General features: G+C 47.7%; 1 protein-coding gene across 1 annotated transcript in view; it reads left to right on the top strand.

Moving 5' to 3' along the window:
- The first annotated feature begins 21,225 nt into the window (after positions 1-21,225).
- Positions 21,226-21,801, top strand: part of LOC311122739 (ubiquitin carboxyl-terminal hydrolase 32-like) — a 97,348-nt gene continuing 96,772 nt past the window's right edge. Inside the window, exon 1 of the mRNA XM_084197064.1 lies at positions 21,226-21,365. Coding sequence (XP_084053190.1) covers positions 21,308-21,365 — 58 coding nt within the window. The 5' untranslated portion in view covers positions 21,226-21,307. The remainder of the gene's footprint in view (positions 21,366-21,801) is intronic.

Below are 21,801 nucleotides of genomic sequence, written 5' to 3'. Positions count from 1 at the left end.
AAAACAATGCGTGTGTTGCATGCATGGAAAGCTGCAACGCAAACACCAGCGTTTGGAACTCCCAGCGAAGAAGTTGTGAAGGCCCAACAGAGCCCAATAGAGACATGGAGAGACGCTACCAAGACGAGGTGCTTTAACTGTAATTCCTTGAATGAGGTCCCTGAGAAGAAGCGACAACGGGAACCAAGCCCACCAGCTACAGGCAGGGGTGCCAAAAAGAGATGCGATGCCTCTACAAAGGCCCCTGAGAAGAACATTATGGTTGAGGTAACTATAACGTTATACCTCTATAACCCTAACATGATCATGTATAGCTACAACTCTCTCTAATGTAGGCTATCTCTGAGAAATGGGCTCTGGCTATACTAACCAGCAGTTTATACAGCTGTCGATGACCATTGTATTTCCATCTGAAACCTGTATGCATGCTGGTGGTATGTTTGTAGTGTTTCTGAGGATCTATTCATGAATGAACTGTTGCACTCTCCAGAACGTGTGTGTAACACCAAGCCCCCACACTAGACATGCAACACCAAGCCCCCACACTGGACATGCAACACCAAGCCCCCACACTAGACATGCAACACCAAGCCCCCACACTGGACATGCAACACCAAGCCCCCACACTAGACATGCAACACCAAGCCCCCACACTAGACATGCAACACCAAGCCCCCACACTGGACATGCAACACCAAGCCCCCACACTGGACATGCAACACCAAGCCCCCACACTAGACATGCAACACCAAGCCCCCACACTGGACATGCAACACCAAGCCCCCACACTAGACATGCAACACCAAGCCCCCACACTGGACATGCAACACCTAGCCCCCACACTAGACATGCAACACCAAGCCCCCACACTGGACATGCATCACCTAGCCCCCACACTGGACATGCAAGACCAAGCCCCCACACTAGACATGCAACACCAAGCCCCCACACTGGACATGCAACACCAAGCCCCCACACTGGACATGCAACACCAAGCCCCCACACTAGATGTGTATTTTCATAATGTAGGTCTAATGACTGCTCTATATTGTCTTGCAGGTTGTCATTACATATGACCCAAAATTGAGTCATCCAAAACCAGGAGTCGCTTCCTCTGACAACAAGGGAAGAATGTGGAAGCAGAAGAGGAAGGTAATTGCTTCAGAATTTTCGGGCATGATTGAAAACTTGGCAATGGGCAACGTGGTGACCTTCGCAAAGTTATCCTTGACAAATGACAATATATCCAAAGAAATCAGAAAGCAGATTGTAAAGAAAATGCAAGCGGAGGTCAAGGCATATGCAAGCCTCCCTAATGTTTTTGAACCTTGCATCTTGAGTAGTACCTCGTTGGAGAATCTGAAGGCTTTTTCATATGAGTTGTCCAGGAAGACACCGTGGCTTTATACCACCATCAATACTGCAACAGGTGGTTCCACCGTCCACAACTGTGTGGCTGCCTCTGTGGCCCTGAGAGGTAGAAACCCCAGGCTTTCTGCACTGGCCTATGTCATCAACTCAACACTGACCCAAGGGGGGGGTTAAGCCCATTTTCAAAAGACTGTCTAAGATGGGCATTGTAACATCATACCAATGTGCCAGCAGTAAGCAGAAGGAGATGAGGGCAGCTGGGTACAACAACATCAAATGCTGGAGGGAGGACTGTGAGCTGTTTTTCCAACATAGTGCCAGTGGAGAAGTCTGCCCCCGACCCCCTCCTACTGCTAAACCAACAAAGGAGGCTGGAAGAGAGGAGGAAGAGGAAGAGTGGAGTCCAGTGTCAGAAGAGACAGAAAGAGAGGAGGACAGAGGATCAACAGAGCAGGGAGAGACAGAAAGAGAGGAGGATGGAGGATCAACAGAGGAGGAAGAGAGAGGAGAGGAGGCAGAGTGGGGTTCCCTGCTAGGAGAGACAGAAAGAGAAGAAGGACGTACATCATCAGTGCTAGAAGGAAATGACAGACAGGAAGAGGACTCTGATTCAACAGTGGATTCAGAGACTGAATACTTTGGATTAAACCTCACCTGTGAGAGTGATTAGAGAAGTGTCCTAACACAGGGTCTGTAGATTACTGATCTAGGCCTAGGCTACATCTCTGAACAACAAGGGACTAATCATAGTTTGGGGACCAACTCACAATACCGGTGGTAACACTTTGAACTGTACTTCATGACATGGTCGTAAATATGATATAACAAGTGTTGTAGGAAGATGTTATGACACCTTTTCACTGAATGTCAAGTGCCATTTTCCATGTATTGAAAAACCGTTTTACAGATGGGTATACTTGAATAAAAATGTTGATTTGCTTCTTTTGTTCAGGTGTCAACATTCTTAACTTGCTGATCTGAGTGCAGATTTCGAGATGATCAGATATCATAGAGAAATACTTTATCGTAGCCTACATGTGGTAAATAATATGGTTCATACATGTGGTAAATTGTTATAGAATATTACTTTCACACTGTATTGATACTGTATCTAGACAAGCCTCATCCTGTGCACTGCATATTCTGTCAATGGCAAACTTTACATGAAACTTTTCAATGATATCCAGAGGGGGAAACCAGAGACATAAAGGGTCTACAGACAATACGCAAACTGGGCCTTTTTATTTAGAGATTTGCTAAGCGCAATTATGTGTATGTCCAGTTTGGAGGAGCGTCTGTGTGAGCTGGTGAGACAATACAAGAACCTTTACAACCCTTACGATGCGGTTGTATTCGGACAAGCAAGTAAAAGACAACAGCTGAAGGGAGATATCACAAAATGTGAACACCGATACTGATATCAAAGAAACATGGAGAAAGATTCAGGACCGGTATGTTCGCAATCTGAAAAGGGTGAAGGAGACGAGGAGTTGTCCCACCGATTGTCAGACAACTGGATTTGCTTGGTGTTCATGTGAAACATCGTCAGACAGACAACAATATGCCAGATACGGTGTGTACTCGTCATGCAGCCGAGTCCTTTTGGACAGTCTTTATGATCTTACGTTTGGCAGACCAAATTAGAGAAATTGTGAGTGGTAGTATAGATACAGTACTAGTCAAACGTTTGGACACACCTACTCATTAAAGGGTTTTTCTTTATTTTTTTACTATTTTCTACATTGTAGAATAATAGTGAAGAAATCAAAACTATGAAATAACACATATGGAATCATGTCATCAAGGCAAAGGGTGGCTATTTTGAAGAATCTCAAATATAAAATATATTTTGATTTGTTTAACACTTTTTTGGTTACTACATGAGTAGCTCAGCTGGTAGAGCACGGCGCTTGTAACGCCAAGGTAGTGGGTTCGATCCCCGGGACCACCCATACACAAAAATGTATGCACGCATGACTGTAAGTCGCTTTGCATAAAAGCGTCTGCTAAATGGCATATTATTTATTATTACATGATTCCATATGTGTTATTTCATAGTTTTGATGTCTTCACTATTATTCTGCAATATAGAAAATAGTAAAAATAAAGAAAAACCCTTGAATGAGTAGGTGTGTCCAAACCTTTGACTTGTACTGTATAGTCGTGGTCAAACGTTTTGAGAATTACCCAAGTATTGGTCTTCACAAAGTTCGCTGCTTCAGTGTTATGATATATTTTGGTCAGATGTTACTAAGGTATACTGAAGTATAATTGCAAGACTTGATTTCTTGGTTAACCGAGATTACCTGCACACAGGTTTCAAACCGGGTAGTGTCATTTGGTCGCATGGGTCGATTCGATTGTCCAATTTTTTGCTTAAATGAGGGGAGGTCCTGAAGGTCTTCTGTTAACATTGTAAACCTTCCTGCTTCAAGCCTAGGGAGGTAGAAAAGGAGAATTGGAACCAGGCCCTATAGTTTTAAATTTGGCGCCTTACAGCCAACATGGCGGTGTACACGTTTTTTGGTTTGTTGACATGGTGGTAGCCTCGTCGAGACCCAGGCAATTTAGCTCATTGGACCCCTAATCAGGAAGCCTGGAGAAGTCCGTGGCAGAAAGGGGGCTTGTTCAATATTGCAGGCGACTGCCGACTGACTGATCTACAAATCACCTTGCATCATAAATAACGACTCAGTACATCACAGTTTACCCATGATACATCACGGTCTTAATGCTCTCTTCTTCTTCTTTGATGAGGTTTAACGGCGGTTGGCATCCAATACATGTTGCATTACCGCCACCTACTGGACTGGAGTAGAACTCCCTTATACTTAGCTTGAAAAAAAATAAAAAATATACCCTACCATCTAACACAAAAAAATTATATAAATATATATATATATATAATAATCATAATAAATAAAAATAAAAAACACCACCCTACTCCACTATTTAGTTCTACTTCAGGCCAACAGCCTGAAAGGATGTGACATCACCACTTAACACACCTTGTATCTCTGCTGATGTCAAGTCTCGCACACCCAAATACCTCTGCAGCTGCCACCACACCCAAATACCTCTGCAGCTGCCACCACACCCAAATACCTCTGCAGCTGCCACCACACCCAAATACCTCTGCAGCTGCCACCACACCCAAATACCTCTGCAGCTGCCACCACACCCAAATACCTCTGCAGCTGCCACCACACCCAAATACCTCTGCAGCTGCCACCACACCCAAATACCTCTGCAGCTGCCACCACACCCAAATACCTCTGCAGCTGCCACCACAACCTCAGTTTTCTGCGACATACGTTCCATCCCTGCAGTACAGTTGATAACCATTGCTATAAATGCTAGAAATCCAATCTTACTTAAATATATACAGTGGGGGAAAAAAGTATTTAGTCAGCCACCAATTGTGCAAGTTCTCCCACTTAAAAAGATGAGAGAGGCCTGTAATTCTCATCATAGGTACACGTCAACTATGACAGACAAATTGAGAAAATAAAATCCAGAAAATCACATTGTAGGATTTGTAATGAATTTATTTGCAAATTATGGTGGAAAATAAGTATTCGGTCACCTACAAACAAGCAAGATTTCTGGCTCTCACAGACCTGTAACTTCTTCTTTAAGAGGCTCCTCTGTCCTCCACTCGTTACCTGTATTAATGGCACCTGTTTGAACTTGTTATCAGTATAAAAGACACCTGTCCACAACCTCAAACAGTCACACTCCAAACTCCACTATGGCCAAGACCAAAGAACTGTCAAAGGACACCAGAAACAAAATTGTAGACCTGCACCAGGCTGGGAAGACTGAATCTGCAATAGGTAAGCAGCTTGGTTTGAAGAAGTCAACTGTGGGAGCAATTATTAGGAAATGGAAGACATACAAGACCACTGATAATCTCCCTCGATCTGGGGCTCCACGCAAGATCTCACCCCGTGGGGTCAAAATGATCACAAGAACGGTGAGCAAAAATCCCAGAACCACACGGGGGGACCTAGGGAATGACCTGCAGAGAGCTGGGACCAAAGTAACAAAGCCTACCATCAGTAACACACTACGCCGCCAGGGACTCAAATCCTGCAGTGCCAGACGTGTCCCCCTGCTTAAGCCAGTACATGTCCAGGCCCGTCTGAAGTTTGCTAGAGTGCATTTGGATGATCCAGAAGAGGATTGGGAGAATGTCATATGGTCAGATGAAACCAAAATAGAACTTTTTGGTAAAAACTCAACTCGTCGTGTTTGGAGGACAAAGAATGCTGAGTTGCATCCAAAGAACACCATACCTACTGTGAAGCATGGGGGTGGAAACATAATGCTTTGGGGCTGTTTTTCTGCAAAGGGACCAGGATGACTGATCCGTGTAAAGGAAAGAATGAATGGGGCCATGTATCGTGAGATTTTGAGTGAAAACCTCCTTCCATCAACAAGGGCATTGAAGATGAAACGTGGCTGGGTCTTTCAGCATGACAATGATCCCAAACACACCGCCCGGGCAACGAAGGAGTGGCTTCGTAAGAAGCATTTCAAGGTCCTGGAGTGGCCTAGCCAGTCTCCAGATCTCAACCCCATAGAAAATCTTTGGAGGGAGTTGAAAGTCTGTGTTGCCCAGCGACAGCCCCAAAACATCACTGCTCTAGAGGAGATATGCATGGAGAAATGGGCCAAAATACCAGCAACAGTGTGTGAAAACCTTGTGAAGACTTACAGAAAACGTTTGACCTGTGTCATTGCCAACAAAGGGTATATAACAAAGTATTGAGAAACTTTTGTTATTGACCAAATACTTATTTTCCACCATAATTTGCAAATAAATTCATTAAAAATCCTACAATGTGATTTTCTGGAATTTTTTTCTCTCATTTTGTCTGTCATAGTTGATGTATACCTATGATGAAAATTACAGGCCTCTCTCATCTTTTTAAGTGGGAGAACTTGCACAATTGGTGGCTGACTAAATACTTTTTCCCCCACTGTATCACTTGTTGGTTTATCCCTCTGTACTGGTACAGATCTACTATTCACATCACTCCTCTCACGATCCCTCCCCCTTGACCCATCTTCCTCTACTTTCTTCACTGCCTCAGCATATGACAACTTCTGCACTACTCTAACCCTGGAAAACTCAACCTGCCTCTCTCGCACAGGACCTTTCTGATCCCCAGCCCCATGGGCACCCTTACAATGAACACATACCACTACTTTCCCCAATGCTACACATTCCTTAGTCTCATGCCCTTCTGCACACTTCTCACACCTAGGAACCTCCCTCCTACACACTGCTGCCACATGCCCATAAGCTTGACACCTGTAACAACGTAATGTATTCGGCACAAACGCTCGTACAGGATAACTTATATATCCTAACATCACTTTGTAGGGCAAAGACTCAACATCAAAACTCAAAAGGACAGACAGTGACTCTTCTGTTTCACCACTCACGCCACCCTGTCTGCGTCGCACCAAACGACGAGCATCACAAACACCGGGAATCTTCCCCCTTCAGTTTGTCAGCTTTCACATTTACCGCTACCCCAGTAATCACTCCTTTCAATGGCGCCATTTTCTTGAGAGCAAAACAATTCACATCTCTTGCCCCCATTGGTTTAACACGGAGCGCCTGCTCCCTCTGACCAGCAGAAACACAAACAATTATCACAAGACCACTTCTGGTTACCTTCACCGATTCCACAGCACCCAACTCTGTTGTCACCCACCCTGAAACCACAAATGGATCAGCCAAAAGGCAAAGGTCCACTTTTTCCAAAAACTTTACTCCTACTGTCACAGACTCATCTTTATCATGACACTCGGTGCAAGCTTTGAGCTACGAGAACTTCACCACACCAATACTTCACCCTCTTCCATTTCTCCTCCTGTCTTCAGCTCACTCTGCTTACACTTTCTACCATTCTTCTTTAACAAACCATCTCCCTTTTTTCCCGCCATTTTTAACCGACTCAAGCTCACTCTCTTCCTCCCTCTCTCTCTCTCTTAGACCACCTCTGCCTCTATTTTTCCCTCCATTCCTCCTCCGTATTCCAAGTATAACTCTCCTTATGATAATACTGCACTTCTCCTGACATACATCTTGTTCTTGCCTTCTCAAGCGACGCCATTTAACGGGCTGTCACAATCTCCGTGCAATCAGCATGAACCCTCGGGATGGTAGCGCTCAACAGTTCAAGCCTTGATGCTCTCGAACACGGCCAATAGCTAATAAGGGGTGGGAACCCGGTGTAAACTGAGGGAGTTCTATTAATGCACCGGATATTCCCCGGGTGAAGCGGATTTGAACCGCGCTACCTCCCGGGCGTGAGCCAGGAGCCGTAGGTTAAGCACATGGAGTAATGTGTTTTCACATGCAAAAGTGATTGCTTTTGAAAATTCAAACACATATTTTATGGAAAAGAGATATATGTTTCTGAACGATGCCTTGTTGACAACATGTCTGAGCGTCGCAGATTACTGTTCTATTTGAGAAGGGCGCTCCTCCCTCACCGCTTTTGCCCGTTCACGTCACGGGGCATAGGCTTGTACACTGTGGCTCAGGTTAATAGAGCTCCCTCAATGGGTGTAAATCAGTGACGCCTCACAACACATCAAACATCAAAACGCCTTGCTTGGGCGGAGCTCCAAAGGTGCTCACTAGATTAGTGTCGTAGGTGCAACAGTGTGCGAGGATGACGCGTGGCAAATGTTTGCGGAAGTAATAAATGGTTGCGTTCCCCTGCTCAAATGTTGCATGCATCAACCAATGGTTGCATGCGACGTCATCGACTGTGCCGTCAGGAACTAGATTGCTATAACGTATGAGGTGGTTTAGCTGATTCTTAAAATACCTATCCAGACGTTGTAAGAGCTGGTATACGTCAGCAACACCTGGGCAGAGGAACTCACCCAATATGTTGTTGTTGAAGAGTCTGAGGAAGCACAGGGCAGCATTGATGGGAATCACGTCCCAGAGTTCCCAGAGTGCCCCGTGGGTGGATGTCGCAGTAGCTAGGATCACTAATAGTGACGGTAGACTTTGTTGCGTTTATTGCACAAGTGCTACATTTCACTGTACACAAACTAATGCAAAAATTGAAGAAACTAAGACATTTTTGTGAAGGCGGCAAAAAAATATAGAAAAATGTATCTCCAAGACTTCACGGCCGAAACGTTGCAGGAAATACTGAAGGGAGATGTTCCCCCCCTCTCAGGCTCCTGAGTCTGTGTAAGGATCTGAATAGACATTTGAAACCGACTGAAGGAGTAGATTTTTGTTTTTGTTTACTTTTGGAATATTAGGAGTATGTTTTTCATCCCGTTGTCCCCTATCATTTCTAAGTTAAAGTTTCTCCGTTTTCAAACCCATCCAGTAGGTGGCGGCAAAACGCCTATAGGTGTGGTTCATCATAAAACCTTGAAGAAGACAAAGAAGAAGAGAAGATAGCAAGGGAAGAAGAAGAAGATGGAGGCGGGTGTGAGAAAAATGGCGGGAAAGGAAGTTCTGTTTGAATCAGATGGCGTGTTGAGAGGATTACAGTTAAGAGAAGTAAAGTGGATCCAAACATCGTTCTGATTGTAATTTGGTCGGGTTTTGGATCGATGTTGTTACCTGTGAGATCCGTTTTGAACTTTCTATAACAATGTGTTGATAAATAAATAGCCTGTAAATACCCTGTTTTTTTTGTATTTTTCGTACATATTTCCCTATCAGACTTTTCATCCTTCTACAAAATATACTTTCCTGCAACCCGCCTCACTCAATGTGGAACGGATTCTATTATTGACTTACCTTGACTTACCTTTATCTAGAATCTAGAATCTCCAGTTGAAACTAGCTAGCCAGCTAACTAGCTACTTGCTATTAGCCACAGCTAGCGGTGTTTCACCCAGATCATTGGATTTTTTCCGCGGGATTAATTTTAATCACTGGACATTGATCACCGGATATTCGGCCAGTCTGCACAGCGCGTTATCGACCCAGAACATATCAGTTTTTCCGCCGGAATCACTGATTCACTGGACCTTTAACTCCGGATTCATCGCTACCAGCTGGCTACAACAAAACGGACGCTGTGGTCTGGCTAATCATCCCGAGCTAGGCCCATCTCCCGGCTATCTACCTCTCTATCAACCGGACGGGACCACCTAGTGTTGACACGGAGCCCCGCCGATCCTACACGACTGGTCTGCCGACGAAATCGTCTGATGTGGTTACGACGTTAACCACGAAGATTCCATCCATCTGCTAGCCCTGGCCCGTTAGCACACGTTATCCGTGGCCTCTTACTCACTAAACTGAACTAGCTACTGAACTAGCTACTTGCTATTAGCCACAGCTAGCGGTGTTGCACCCAGAATATTGGATTTTTTTCCGCGGGATTAATTTTTAATCACTGGACATTGATCACCGGATATTCGGCCAGTCTGCACAGCGCGTTATCGACCCAGAACATATCAGTTTTTCCGCCGGAATCACTGAATCACTGGACCTTTAACTCCGGATTCATCGCTACCAGCTGGCTACAACAAAACGGACGTAGCACACGCTAGCCGTGGCCTCTTACTCACTAGCGCTTCACCACCGGACCTTATGATAACTCAGCTATACAGCTGATATCTGCTGGACTGTTCCTTTTTACGGTACTACATCCTGTTTATGTTTAGCCTCAGCCCAAACATGGTTAGTTTATTGTTGTTTCGGTTATTTCTAATTGTACTATATCACTGTACACCCCCCAGCCTAGCTAAACCTGCCTTAGTTAGCTCTTTTGTCCCTCCGCCCATACACTCAGAGACCGACTCAATTGATGCCTCTAGAGATACTATCTCTTTCATTGTTACCCAACGCTTAGGTTTACCTCCACTTTACTCATATCCTTCCATATCCTTGTCTGTACATAATGCCCTGAATCTTTTCTATAACACCCGGAAATCTGCCCCCTTTATTCTATGTACCCAACGCACTAGAAGACCAGTTCTTAAAGCCTTTAGCCGTATCCTTATTCTAGTCCTCCTCTGTTCCTCTGGTGATGTAGAGGCTAACCCAGGCCCTGTAGCCCCCAGTATCACTCCTACTCCCCAGGAGCTATCATTTGATGACTTCTGTAATCGCAAAAGTCTTGGTTTCTTGCACATAAATATCAGAAGTCTACTTCCTAAGTTTGAGTTATTCACTGCGTTAGCACACTCTGCCAACCCTGATGTTCTAGCAGTGTCTGAATCCTGGCTCAGGAAGGCCACCAAAAATTCTATAACATTTTCCGTCTAGATAGAACTGCCAAAGGGGGTGGAGTTGCAATCTACTGTAGAGATAGCCTGCAGAGCTCTATCATACTATCCAGGTCTGTGCCCAAACAGTTTGAGCTTCTACTTCTAAAAATCCACCTTTCCAGAAATAAGTCTCTCACTGTTGCCGCTTGCTACAGACCCCCCTCAGCCCCCAGCTGTGCCCTGGACACCATATGTGAATTGATTGCCCCCCATTTATCCTCTGAGTTTGTACTGCTTGGTGACCTAAATTGGGATATGCTTAATACCCCAGCCATCCTACAATCCAAGCTAGATGCCCTCAACCTCACGCAAATTATCAACGAACCTACCAGGTACAACCCTAAATCCTTAAACATGGGTACCCTCATAGATATCATCCTGACTAACATACCCTCTAAATACACCTCAGCTGTCTTCAACCAGGATCTCAGCGATCACTGCCTTATTGCCTGCGTCCGTAACGGGTCTGCGGTCAAACGACCACCCCTCATCACTGTCAAACGCTCCCTAAAACACTTTAGCGAGGAGGCCTTCCTAATTGACCTGGCCCAGGTATCCTGGATGGATATAGATCTCATTCCGTCAGTAGAGGATGCCTGGTTGTTCCTTAAAAGTAATTTCCTCTCAATCTTAAATAAACATGCCCCATTCAAAAAATACAGAACTATGAACCGATATAGCCCCTGGTTCTCCTCAGACTTGACTGCCCTTGACCAGCACAAAAACATCCTGTGGCGTACAGCATTAGCATCAAATAGCCCCCGCGATATGCAACTTTTCAGGGAAGTTAGGAACCAATATACACAAGCAGTCAGGAAAGCAAAGGCTAACTTTTTCAAACAGAAATTTGCATCCTGTAGCACTAACTCCAAAAAGTTTTGGGACACTGTAAAGTCCATGGAGAATAAGAGCACTTCCTCCCAGCTGCCCACTGCACTGAGGCTAGGAAACACTATCACCACCGATAAATCTACAATAATCGAGAATTTCAACAAGCATTTTGCTACAGCTGGCCATGCTTTCCATCTGGCTACCACTAACCCGGCCACCAACTCTGCACCCTCTGCTGCAACTTGCCCATGCCCCCCCCGCTTCTCCTTCACACAAATTCAGACAGCTGATGTTTTGAAAGCGCTGCAAAATCTGGACCCCTACAAATCAGCTGGGCTAGACAATCTGGACCCTTTCTTTCTAAAACTAGCCGCCGAAATTGTCGCAACCCCTATTACTAGTCTGTTCAACCTCTCTTTCATAACGTCTGAGATCCCCAGAGATTGGAAAGCTGCCGTGGTCATCCCCCTCTTCAAAGGGGGTGACACTCTAGATCCAAACTGCTACAGACCTATATCCATCCTGCCCTGCCTTTCGAAAGTATTCGAAAGCCAAGTTAACAAACAGATCATCGACCATTTCGAATACCACCGTACCTTCTCTGTCACGGTTCAGACAGACGACCAGAGGACCACAATTGCGTCACACCAGAAAGTTTATTAAAACTTAAGGGAAAAGGGAAGTAGGGAGTGAATGAAGGCTCCAGGGGTAACAGGGATCCCGTCCAATATGCTGGGTCTGTGCCCCCCCCAGTGGCAGCGATGCGTCCTATGAAGCCGGTGGTGGGTGGTCCAGAAGTCCTGGGGGGGGGAGACACAGACACAACAGGGCGGAATGAAACAAGGCAGCAGTACAGTTCAAGGGAAATCCAAAATACGTAGTAGCAAGGCAGAAGGCTGGTCAGAGTTACCGGGATTGAAGAGTAGTCAGGAGTCGTTAAGGCAGAAAGCAGGTCTGGATCTCCTGGGGCAGAAGAGTATCCAAAAATCAGGCAGGTCCGGGGTCACAAAACCAGGGTGAGCCAGAAGCGCGAGCAAACAGGTTCCGGGAGTGAGCTTTGCAGACGATCTGACACCGGAGAGCTGAAAGACAGGGCCTTAAATACTGGGAGAGGTAGTGGGTAATGCAGCGCAGCTGGCAGAGTAATTAGAGCAGAGCAGAGCAGGGACAGGTGGAGCTAGTTAGGCTGAGTAGAGAGAGTGGTGAGCAGAGTGGAAGAAAATTAGGGTGGTAACCCGGTGGAGTGAGAGGCTCATGACAGAACCCCCCCCCCAAGGGACGGCCCCAGAAGTCCCAAGAGCAACACCACGCCGGGCGGGAGGAGGGGAGCCGGAGGAGGGCTAGAACTCCTCCGAACGGTCCGAGTGAACGTCCTCATCCTCGGAGGAAGCCGGAGGGCCGTGGTCGGGAGATGGGACAGGTCCCGAGACAGGATCAGGCACAGGACAGGAAGCCGAGCGGGCAGGACGGTTAGGGACCCCTCTGGGGCGGCCCCTACGGATTGCAGGTTGATCAGGATGCCGTTGGTGGAAAGCGGTGATGAGAGTCCTATCCACAATCCGACTAGCTGGCACCCAGGTCCTTTCCTCAGGTCCATAGCCCTCCCAGTCAATGAGGTACTGGAGACCCCTACCCCTCCGTCTGGACCGAAGCAGGCGGCGGACGGTGTAAACCAGACCACCATCGACGAGCCGTGGAGGAGGAGGACAAGGCGCAGCAGGGACCAGCGGACTCTCATGGATGGGCTTAATCTTAGACACATGGAAAGTGGGGTGCACCCTCAGGGAATTAGGCAGTTGGAGCCGGACAGCAGTTGGGCTAATCACTCTTATGATAGGGAATGGGCCAATGAACCGAGGTGCCAGCTTCTGCGACTCCACCCTGAGTGGCAGGTTCTTCGCTGACAACCACACCCTTTGACCAACATGGTAGGTGGGAGCAGGAATTCTCCGACGGTTGGCCCCGGTAGTGTAGCTGGCAACGGATCTGAGGAGTGTGGCTCGGGCTTGTGACCAGGTGCGGCGACATCGACGGGCAAAAGCAAGTGCAGATGGGCAAGTAACCTCCTCTTCCTGGCTGGCAAATAGAGGAGGCTGGTATCCATAAACACATTGGAAAGGGGACATACCGATGGCAGAGCAGGTCAGAGAATTGTGTGCGTACTCCACCCATGTCAATTGCTGCGACCAGGAGTGGGGGTTGCGTGAAGTCATGCATCGCAGTGCCTTCTCGAGCTCCTGATTAGCCCGCTCTGACTGCCCATTGGATTGGGGATGGAATCCGGAAGTCAGACTGACTGTGGCTCCCAGCAGGTGACAGAACTCCTTCCAAAAGGCGGAGGAGAATTGTGGACCACGGTCAGAAACTACATCCTTTGGCAGTCCGTGGATCCGGAAGACGTGTTCCAGGACCACCTGGGCGGTCTCCTTGGCGGTTGGGAGCTTGGGGAGGGGAATGAAGTGTGCCATCTTGCTGAAACGGTCAACTATGGTGAGAATGACGGTCATGCCACTTGAAGGGGGCAGCCCCGTGACAAAGTCAAGGGCGATGTGAGACCAGGGACGTCTGGGCACAGGCAGGGGCTGCAGCAATCCGGCTGGGGGCTGGCAGGACGACTTGTGTTGGTTGCAGATGGGGCAGGCTTGGACGAATTCCCGTACATCCTTTCTCAGAGAGGGCCACCAGAACCTCTGGGCGAGCAGGTTGTAAGTGCGGGTGGAGCCAGGGTGACAAGCTAGGCGGGAGTCATGTCCCCACTGAACGACCTGGGACCTCAGGTCTTCGGGGACAAAAAGGCGGTCAGCTGGGCAAGTGCTGGGACCTGGCTGGTTACGGAGAGCTTCCAGCACCTGTTCCTCAACAGCCCAGGTCAGAGCTGCAACGATGCAGGGACTTGGCAGAATCGACACAGGGTCCTTGGAGGGGGTGTCATCCTTCTGGAATTGACGGGAGAGGGCGTCTGGCTTGGTGTTGCGTGATCCAGGCCGGTATGACAGAGTGAAATTAAACCTGGTGAAGAACAGGGCCCAGCGGGACTGCCTGGAGTTCAACCGTTTGGCCGTGCGGATGTACTCCAAGTTCTTATGATCGGTCCAAACGAGAAATGGAATGGTGGACCCCTCCAGCCAGTGACGCCACTCCTCCAAGGCAAGCTTCACAGCCAGCAGCTCACGGTTCCCTATGTCGTAATTGCACTCAGAGGGGGACAACCGACGTGAGAAAAAGGCACAGGGATGGAGCTTCCTATCCTCCGCAGCCCACTGAGAAATCACAGCACCAACTCCCACATCCGAGGCGTCCACCTCCACAATGAATTGCCGGTCCACATCAGGCATCTGGAGGATGGGAGCGGAGGTGAACCTCACCTTGAGGGTACTGAAGGCTTTGTCGGCTGCTGGGGTCCAGGTGAAGGGTTGCTTGGTGCTGGTTAGAGCAGTGAGAGGGGCAGCAACGGTACTGTAGTTCCGGATAAACTTCCTATAGAAGTTAGCAAACCCCAGAAACTGTTGCAGCTTCTTTCTGTTCTCCGGAACTGGCCATGAAGTGACTGCTGATACTTTGGCCGGATCCATTTGGATACTTCCCTCTGCCACTATGTACCCCAGGAAGGCCACTGTCTTGACGTGAAACTCACATTTCTCTGCCTTGGCGTAGAGGGAATTCTCCAGAAGACGATGAAGGACTTGCTGGACATGGCGGGTGTGTTCAGACAGGTTTCTGGAGTAGATTAAGATGTCATCCAGGTAAACGAAGACAAACTTGTTTAACATGTCCCGCAGTACATCATTCACTAGAGCCTGGAACACAGCAGGAGCATTGGTGAGGCCAAAAGGCATAACCAGATACTCGTAGTGGCCTGTTGGTGTATTGAATGCGGTTTTCCATTCATCTCCCTCCCGGATCCGCACTAGGTGGTAAGCGTTTCTGAGATCCAACTTGGTAAAAACAGTGGCTCCCTGGAGCAACTCAAAAGCAGAGGTGAGCAGAGGCAGAGGGTAACGGTTTTTCACTGTGATGTCGTTGAGTCCCCTGTAGTCGATGCAGGGGCGAAGAGATCCGTCCTTCTTCCCCACAAAGAAGAAGCCAGCACCAGCAGGAGATGAAGATGAACGGATTAATCCTGCGGACAGAGAGCCATTGATGTAGTCCTCCATGGACTTTCTTTCAGGAGCAGACAACGAATAAAGACGACCCTTTGGAGGGGCTGTTCCAGGGAGGAGGTCGATGGCACAGTCGTACGGTCGGTGAGGGGGCAGAGATGTGGCTCTTGCTTTGTTAAACACCTCTCTGAGACCATGGTAGCATTCTGGGACATTGGAGAGGTCAGGAGCGGAGTTAGTAGGTTCTGGCCGAGGGGGTAGTGCGGCAGCAAGCAGGCAGGTTCGGTGGCAGTCCTCTCCCCACTCCCTGATCACCCCGGTCACCCAGTCGAGCTGAGGGTTGTGCCGGCGGAGCCATGGGTAACCCAGGATGAGGGGTTGGCCTGGAGAGGGGAGCAGGTGAAACTGGATAGTTTCTTGATGGTTTCCGGACAGACCCATCGAGACCGGGGCCGTGACATGAGTGACCGATCCGAGTAAGTGTCCGTCCAGTGCCCGGGCAGGAATAGGAGGTGTCAAACGGAGGTTCTCCAGTCCCAGTTGGCGTGCCAGCTTGATGTCCATTATGTTGGCTTCGGCGCCAGAATCCACCAGAGCAGCCAGGGTGTGAGTTGAGTCAGAGAGGCGGAGGTGAACTTGCAGCAGGGGTTTGCGGTCGGAGGACTGGATGGTCATAGAACTCAACCGGACTCCCCCTATGCCCGGTGAGCTTCGCCCCTTTAAAGGGCAGGTTACCACACGATGTCCATCACCTCCACAATAGAGGCAGAGGTTTGAGGTGAAGCGGCGCTGGCGCTCTGCAGGAGTGAGAGAGGCTCGCCCAATCTCCATAGGCTCAGACTGATCAAGCTGACCTGGGTGAGTGGCAGTAGATGACAGGAGCCCAGTCGGATCTCTCCGAATGCCGGTAGTAGGTGGACCTTGGCGCCCCCTCTCACGACGACGGGTCTGTATCCTTCTGTCGATCCTGACAGTCAGTGCGATGGCTTCATCAAGAGTGGAAGGCAGTTCATGGGAGACCAACTCGTCCTTGATATAGTCAGCCAAACTATGGAAGAACGCGTCCACCAACGATGGTGTGTTCCAAGAACTTCGTCTAGCCAGGGTTCGGAAGTCGATGGAATGGTCTGCGACTGTACGTCTGCCTTGTCGAATACTGAACAGTTCACGAGACGCCTCTGCGGTTGGTGAATCCAGGTCAAACACCTTCAGCATCTCCTCAGCAAACAGGTCGAAGGTTGCACATGCGGGGGTTTGACGTTCGAACTCTGCTGTTCCCCAGAGTCGAGCTCGGCCCGTCAGGTGAGTGATGGCATACCCAACTTTAGCCCCCTCCGTGGCGAAGGTCCTTGGCTGCAAGGAGAACTGAAGTCGGCAGCTAGTCAGGAATGGCCGGACCTGGGTTGAATCGCCGTTGAACCGCTCGGGGTTTCCAATCTTGGGTTCCGGAGCAGCGGCTGCAATGACCGGGGCAGGTAACTCGGGGGCAGGGCTGGTGGGCAGACTGGCTGGGGTAAGGTTGGTGAGGAGTTGAATGATCATGGCGAGTTGTTGTTGCTGCTGCTGGAACTGCTGCTCATGCTCATCGGTTTCCATGTCGAGGGAAGTGTGCGCTGAGTCCATAATGGTCAGATCGTACTGTCACGGTTCAGACAGACGACCAGAGGACCACAATTGCGTCACACCAGAAAGTTTATTAAAACTTAAGGGAAAAGGGAAGTAGGGAGTGAATGAAGGCTCCAGGGGTAACAGGGATCCCGTCCAATATGCTGGGTCTGTGCCCCCCCCAGTGGCAGCGATGCGTCCTATGAAGCCGGTGGTGGGTGGTCCAGAAGTCCTGGGGGGGGGAGACACAGACACAACAGGGCGGAATGAAACAAGGCAGCAGTACAGTTCAAGGGAAATCCAAAATACGTAGTAGCAAGGCAGAAGGCTGGTCAGAGTTACCGGGATTGAAGAGTAGTCAGGAGTCGTTAAGGCAGAAAGCAGGTCTGGATCTCCTGGGGCAGAAGAGTATCCAAAAATCAGGCAGGTCCGGGGTCACAAAACCAGGGTGAGCCAGAAGCGCGAGCAAACAGGTTCCGGGAGTGAGCTTTGCAGACGATCTGACACCGGAGAGCTGAAAGACAGGGCCTTAAATACTGGGAGAGGTAGTGGGTAATGCAGCGCAGCTGGCAGAGTAATTAGAGCAGAGCAGAGCAGGGACAGGTGGAGCTAGTTAGGCTGAGTAGAGAGAGTGGTGAGCAGAGTGGAAGAAAATTAGGGTGGTAACCCGGTGGAGTGAGAGGCTCATGACATTCTCCGCTATGCAATCCGGTTTCCGAGCTGGTCACGGGTGCACTTCAGCCACGCTCAAGGTCCTAAACGATATTATAACCGCGATTGATAATAGACAGTACTGTGCAGCCGTCTTCATCGACCTGGCCAAGGCTTTCGACTCTGTCAACCACCGCATTCTTATTGGCAGACTAAATAGCCTTGGTTTCTCAAATGACTGCCTCGCCTGGTTCACCAACTACTTCTCAGATAGAGTTCAGTGTGTCAAATCGGAGGGCCTGTTGTCTGGACCTATGGCAGTCTCTATGGGGGTGCCACAGGGTTCAATTCTTGGGCCGACACTTTTCTCTGTGTATATCAATGATGTCGCTCTTGCTGCTGGTGACTCTCAGATCCACCTCTACGCAGACGACACCATTTTGTATACATCTGGCCCTTCATTGGACACTGTGTTAACAAACCTCCAAACGAGCTTCAATGCCATACAACAATCCTTCAGTAGCCTTCAACTGCTCTTAAACACTAGTAAAACTAAATGCATGCTTTTCAATCGAACGCTGCTAGCACCCGCCCACCCGACTAGAATCACCACTCTCGACGGGTCTGACCTAGACTATGTGGACAACTACAAATATCTAGGTGTCTGGTTAGACTGTAAACTCAACTTCCAGACTCACATAAAGAATCTCCAATCCAAAGTTAAATCTAGAATCGGCTTCCTATTTCGCAACAAAGCCTCCTTCACTCATGCTGCCAAACATGTCCTCGTAAAACTGACTATCCTACCGATCCTTGACTTCGGCGATGTCATTTACAAAATAGCCTCCAACACTCTACTCAGCAAATTGGATGTAGTCTATCACAGTGCCATCCGTTTTGTCTCCAAAGCCCCATACACTACCCACCACTGTGACCTGTACGCTCTTGTTGGCTGGTCCTCACTACATGTTCGTCGTCAAACCCACTGGCTCCAGGCCATCTATAAATCACTGCTAGGCAAATCCCCGCCTTATCTTAGCTCATTGGTCACCATAGCAGCACCCACCCGTAGTCTGCGCTCCAGCAGGTATATCTCACTGGTCATTCCCAAAGCCAACACCTCCTTTGGCCGCCATTCCTTCCAGTTCTCTGCTGCCAATGACTGGAACGAATTGCAAAAATCTCTGAAGCTGGAGACTCTTATCTCCCTCAATAACTTTAAGCATCAGTTGTCAGAGCACCTTACCGATCACTGCACCTGTACACAGCCCATCTGAAATTAGCCCACCCAACTACCTCATCCCTATATTGTTATTTATTTTGCTCTTTTGCACCCCAGTATCTCTATTTGCACATCATCTCTTGCACATCTAGCATTCCAGTGTTAATACTATTGTAATTATTCTGCACTATAGCCTATTTATTGCCTTACCTCCATAACTTGCTACATTTGCACACACTGTATATATATTTTCTGTTGTATTTCTGACTTTATGTTTTTTTTTTACCCCATATGTAACTCTGTGTTGTTTTTATTGCACTACTTTGCTTTATCTTGGCCAGGTCGCAGTTGTAAATGAGAACCTGTTCTCAACTGGCTTACCTGGTTAAATAAAGGTGAAATAAAAAATAAAAAAAATTAAAAAAAAAATGAGTGGGCTTAATGTTTTTTTTTGTGTATCTTTGGAACAGAAGGAGCTCTGTGACTCAAAAAGATATGGGATTGGAATGTGTTGTGTGTGGATCTTGGAAGCAGGGCGCTGATGAAGGGTGTTATCTCTGGGGTGATGATTGGAATGTGTCGTGTGTTGATCTTCGAAGCAGGGTGCCGATCAAGGGTGTTATCTCTGAGGTGGTGATTGGAATGTGTTGTGTGTGGATCTTGGAAGCAGGGCGCCTATCAAGTCTGCCCCCGACCCCCTCCTACTGCTAAACCAACAAAGGAGGCTGGAAGAGAGGAGGAATTCGAGGAGAGGGCTGAAATAGAGGTGGAGGTTGAGGGTCCAGTGGAGGAAGAGATGGAAAGAGAGGAGGCAGAGTGGGGTCCAGTGGAGGAAGAGAGCGAAGAAGAGGAGGCAGAGTGGGGTTCCCTGCTAGGAGAGACAGAAAGAGAAGAAGACAGAGGACCAACAGTCCAGGGAGAGACTGAGAGAGAGGAAGAGGGACATATTAAGGGCCCAGTGCACTACTTTTGTGAGATATTTTTATTTTCTAAATTATAAATATTTTTTATAATATATTATTTTTGGGGGGATAAAAATCCCTCAGCACCCCTACTTCCAGTGGCTATGCAGAGGGGTGGATATTGCTTGTCCGTCTGCGGCTAACTCTAGCAGGCTTGTAACTGCGCGTGCATGTCGCACGTGGCTAGTCGAACGCAGAACTTTGCATTGAGACAATGCTGTAACATCAATCCATGGTGAAGTCCGTGCCACATTTTAATTTCCTAAATCAAAATGAAAGAAAAGGTGTCTTGCAAATTAAGCAGACTATCATGTGAATAAGACTTTTAGAAGTGCTGGTTATCCCAAGAAGAATTCAGAGTTGACTAAAGATAACTCGCTAACTCCTCAAACTATATTCGTAGTATAGGGCTCAGATAGGTATATTTGAATAAAAATATATATTTGTTTCTCTTGCTTAGGTGTCAACATTCTTGACTATTGCTGATCTGTGCAAATGATCAGATATTGTAGATAATCATGTTTTATCACACATACAATCATGAATACAGCACATAATAGAGAATTGATTAATTATAAAAACGAATAAACTAGTGAAAAAAAACAAGTGTATCCAATGCAACATGTAGTACAGTATTATACCAGTAGACCAATTGTTAGAAAAATATAACTTTCACATTGCAATACTGAATCTTGACAAGCTTTATCTTGTGCACTGCAAATTCTGCAAACTTTATGATGAAACCTTTTTGAACTATATCCACATGAGGGAGCCAGCGACAAGGACAACATTGACAGTTTTACAAAATGGTAGCGTAAAATAGTAAACAGACCCAAAACTGTTTCATTGTGTGAGACGATTCGGCAACATAGCTTTGCAAATGGGTGGGGTACTGCGCTACGTAATTGTAACAGCATCTGAAAACTGGCTGTATTTTGTTCACCTCATGCTTTCACTCCATAGACTGTAGAAATACCTAATGTGCATCGCACAACCATGTCATGCCAACCAATCAGATGACCCATGGAACTCCAGTCACGTGACCAAAGCAAAGCGTCCGCCCAATCAGATGACCCATGGAACTCCAGTCATGTGACCAAAGCAAAGCGTCCGCCCAATCAGATGACCCATGGAACTCCAGTCATGTGACCAAAGCAAAGCGTCCGCGAGGAGCGGCGTCGTTCGGTGAAAACACAGCTGAGCCCAGTGCAGGTAACGGATTTTCGCAACAGGCGCCGTTCGTACACTCAACGTTTATTTTTCTCACATCGTAGTGAAATGAGGGCAACATGGGTGCCAAGGAGTCAAGGATAGGTTTCCTTTCGTATGACGAGGCCGTCAAAAGAGGTAAGCGTGTGCTATCTTTTTAATCCTTCACCATATTAGTTTAGTTAAAACGTTACTGTAGCTAGCTAACTAGCTAGCCGCTAGCGACGGGTTGTCTAGTCTTGTCCAATTAACCACATACGAGAGTGTCATGCAAAGACGGTTGAACTTGCGTTCTCATGCCATGGCATGTGCACTGCAAAGTTGTGTGGGGAGCTGCGCTGTGTTGCTAAATATCACTTTCTACACATTGACAATTAAAGCTAGTGAACAGTAGCTAGCTGTCGGTGTCTCTGTCAAGTGTTTCAAAACCAACTGCTGGCTGGAATCAAGACATTGAACCAAAACCTAAGTTTAACAATGGTGTGTGTGTATAGCTAAGGCCACACAATATTTATGATTATGTTGGAAAGGTCGCTCTGGGTCAAAAACGGTAACTAGGTGAATGTTTATCAGT

This window comes from Coregonus lavaretus (genome assembly GCF_964263955.1).
Source record: "Coregonus lavaretus genome assembly, contig: HAP1_SCAFFOLD_614, whole genome shotgun sequence".
Taxonomy (NCBI): Eukaryota; Metazoa; Chordata; class Actinopteri; order Salmoniformes; family Salmonidae; genus Coregonus; species Coregonus lavaretus.
This window is presented reverse-complemented; position numbering and strand designations above follow the sequence as displayed.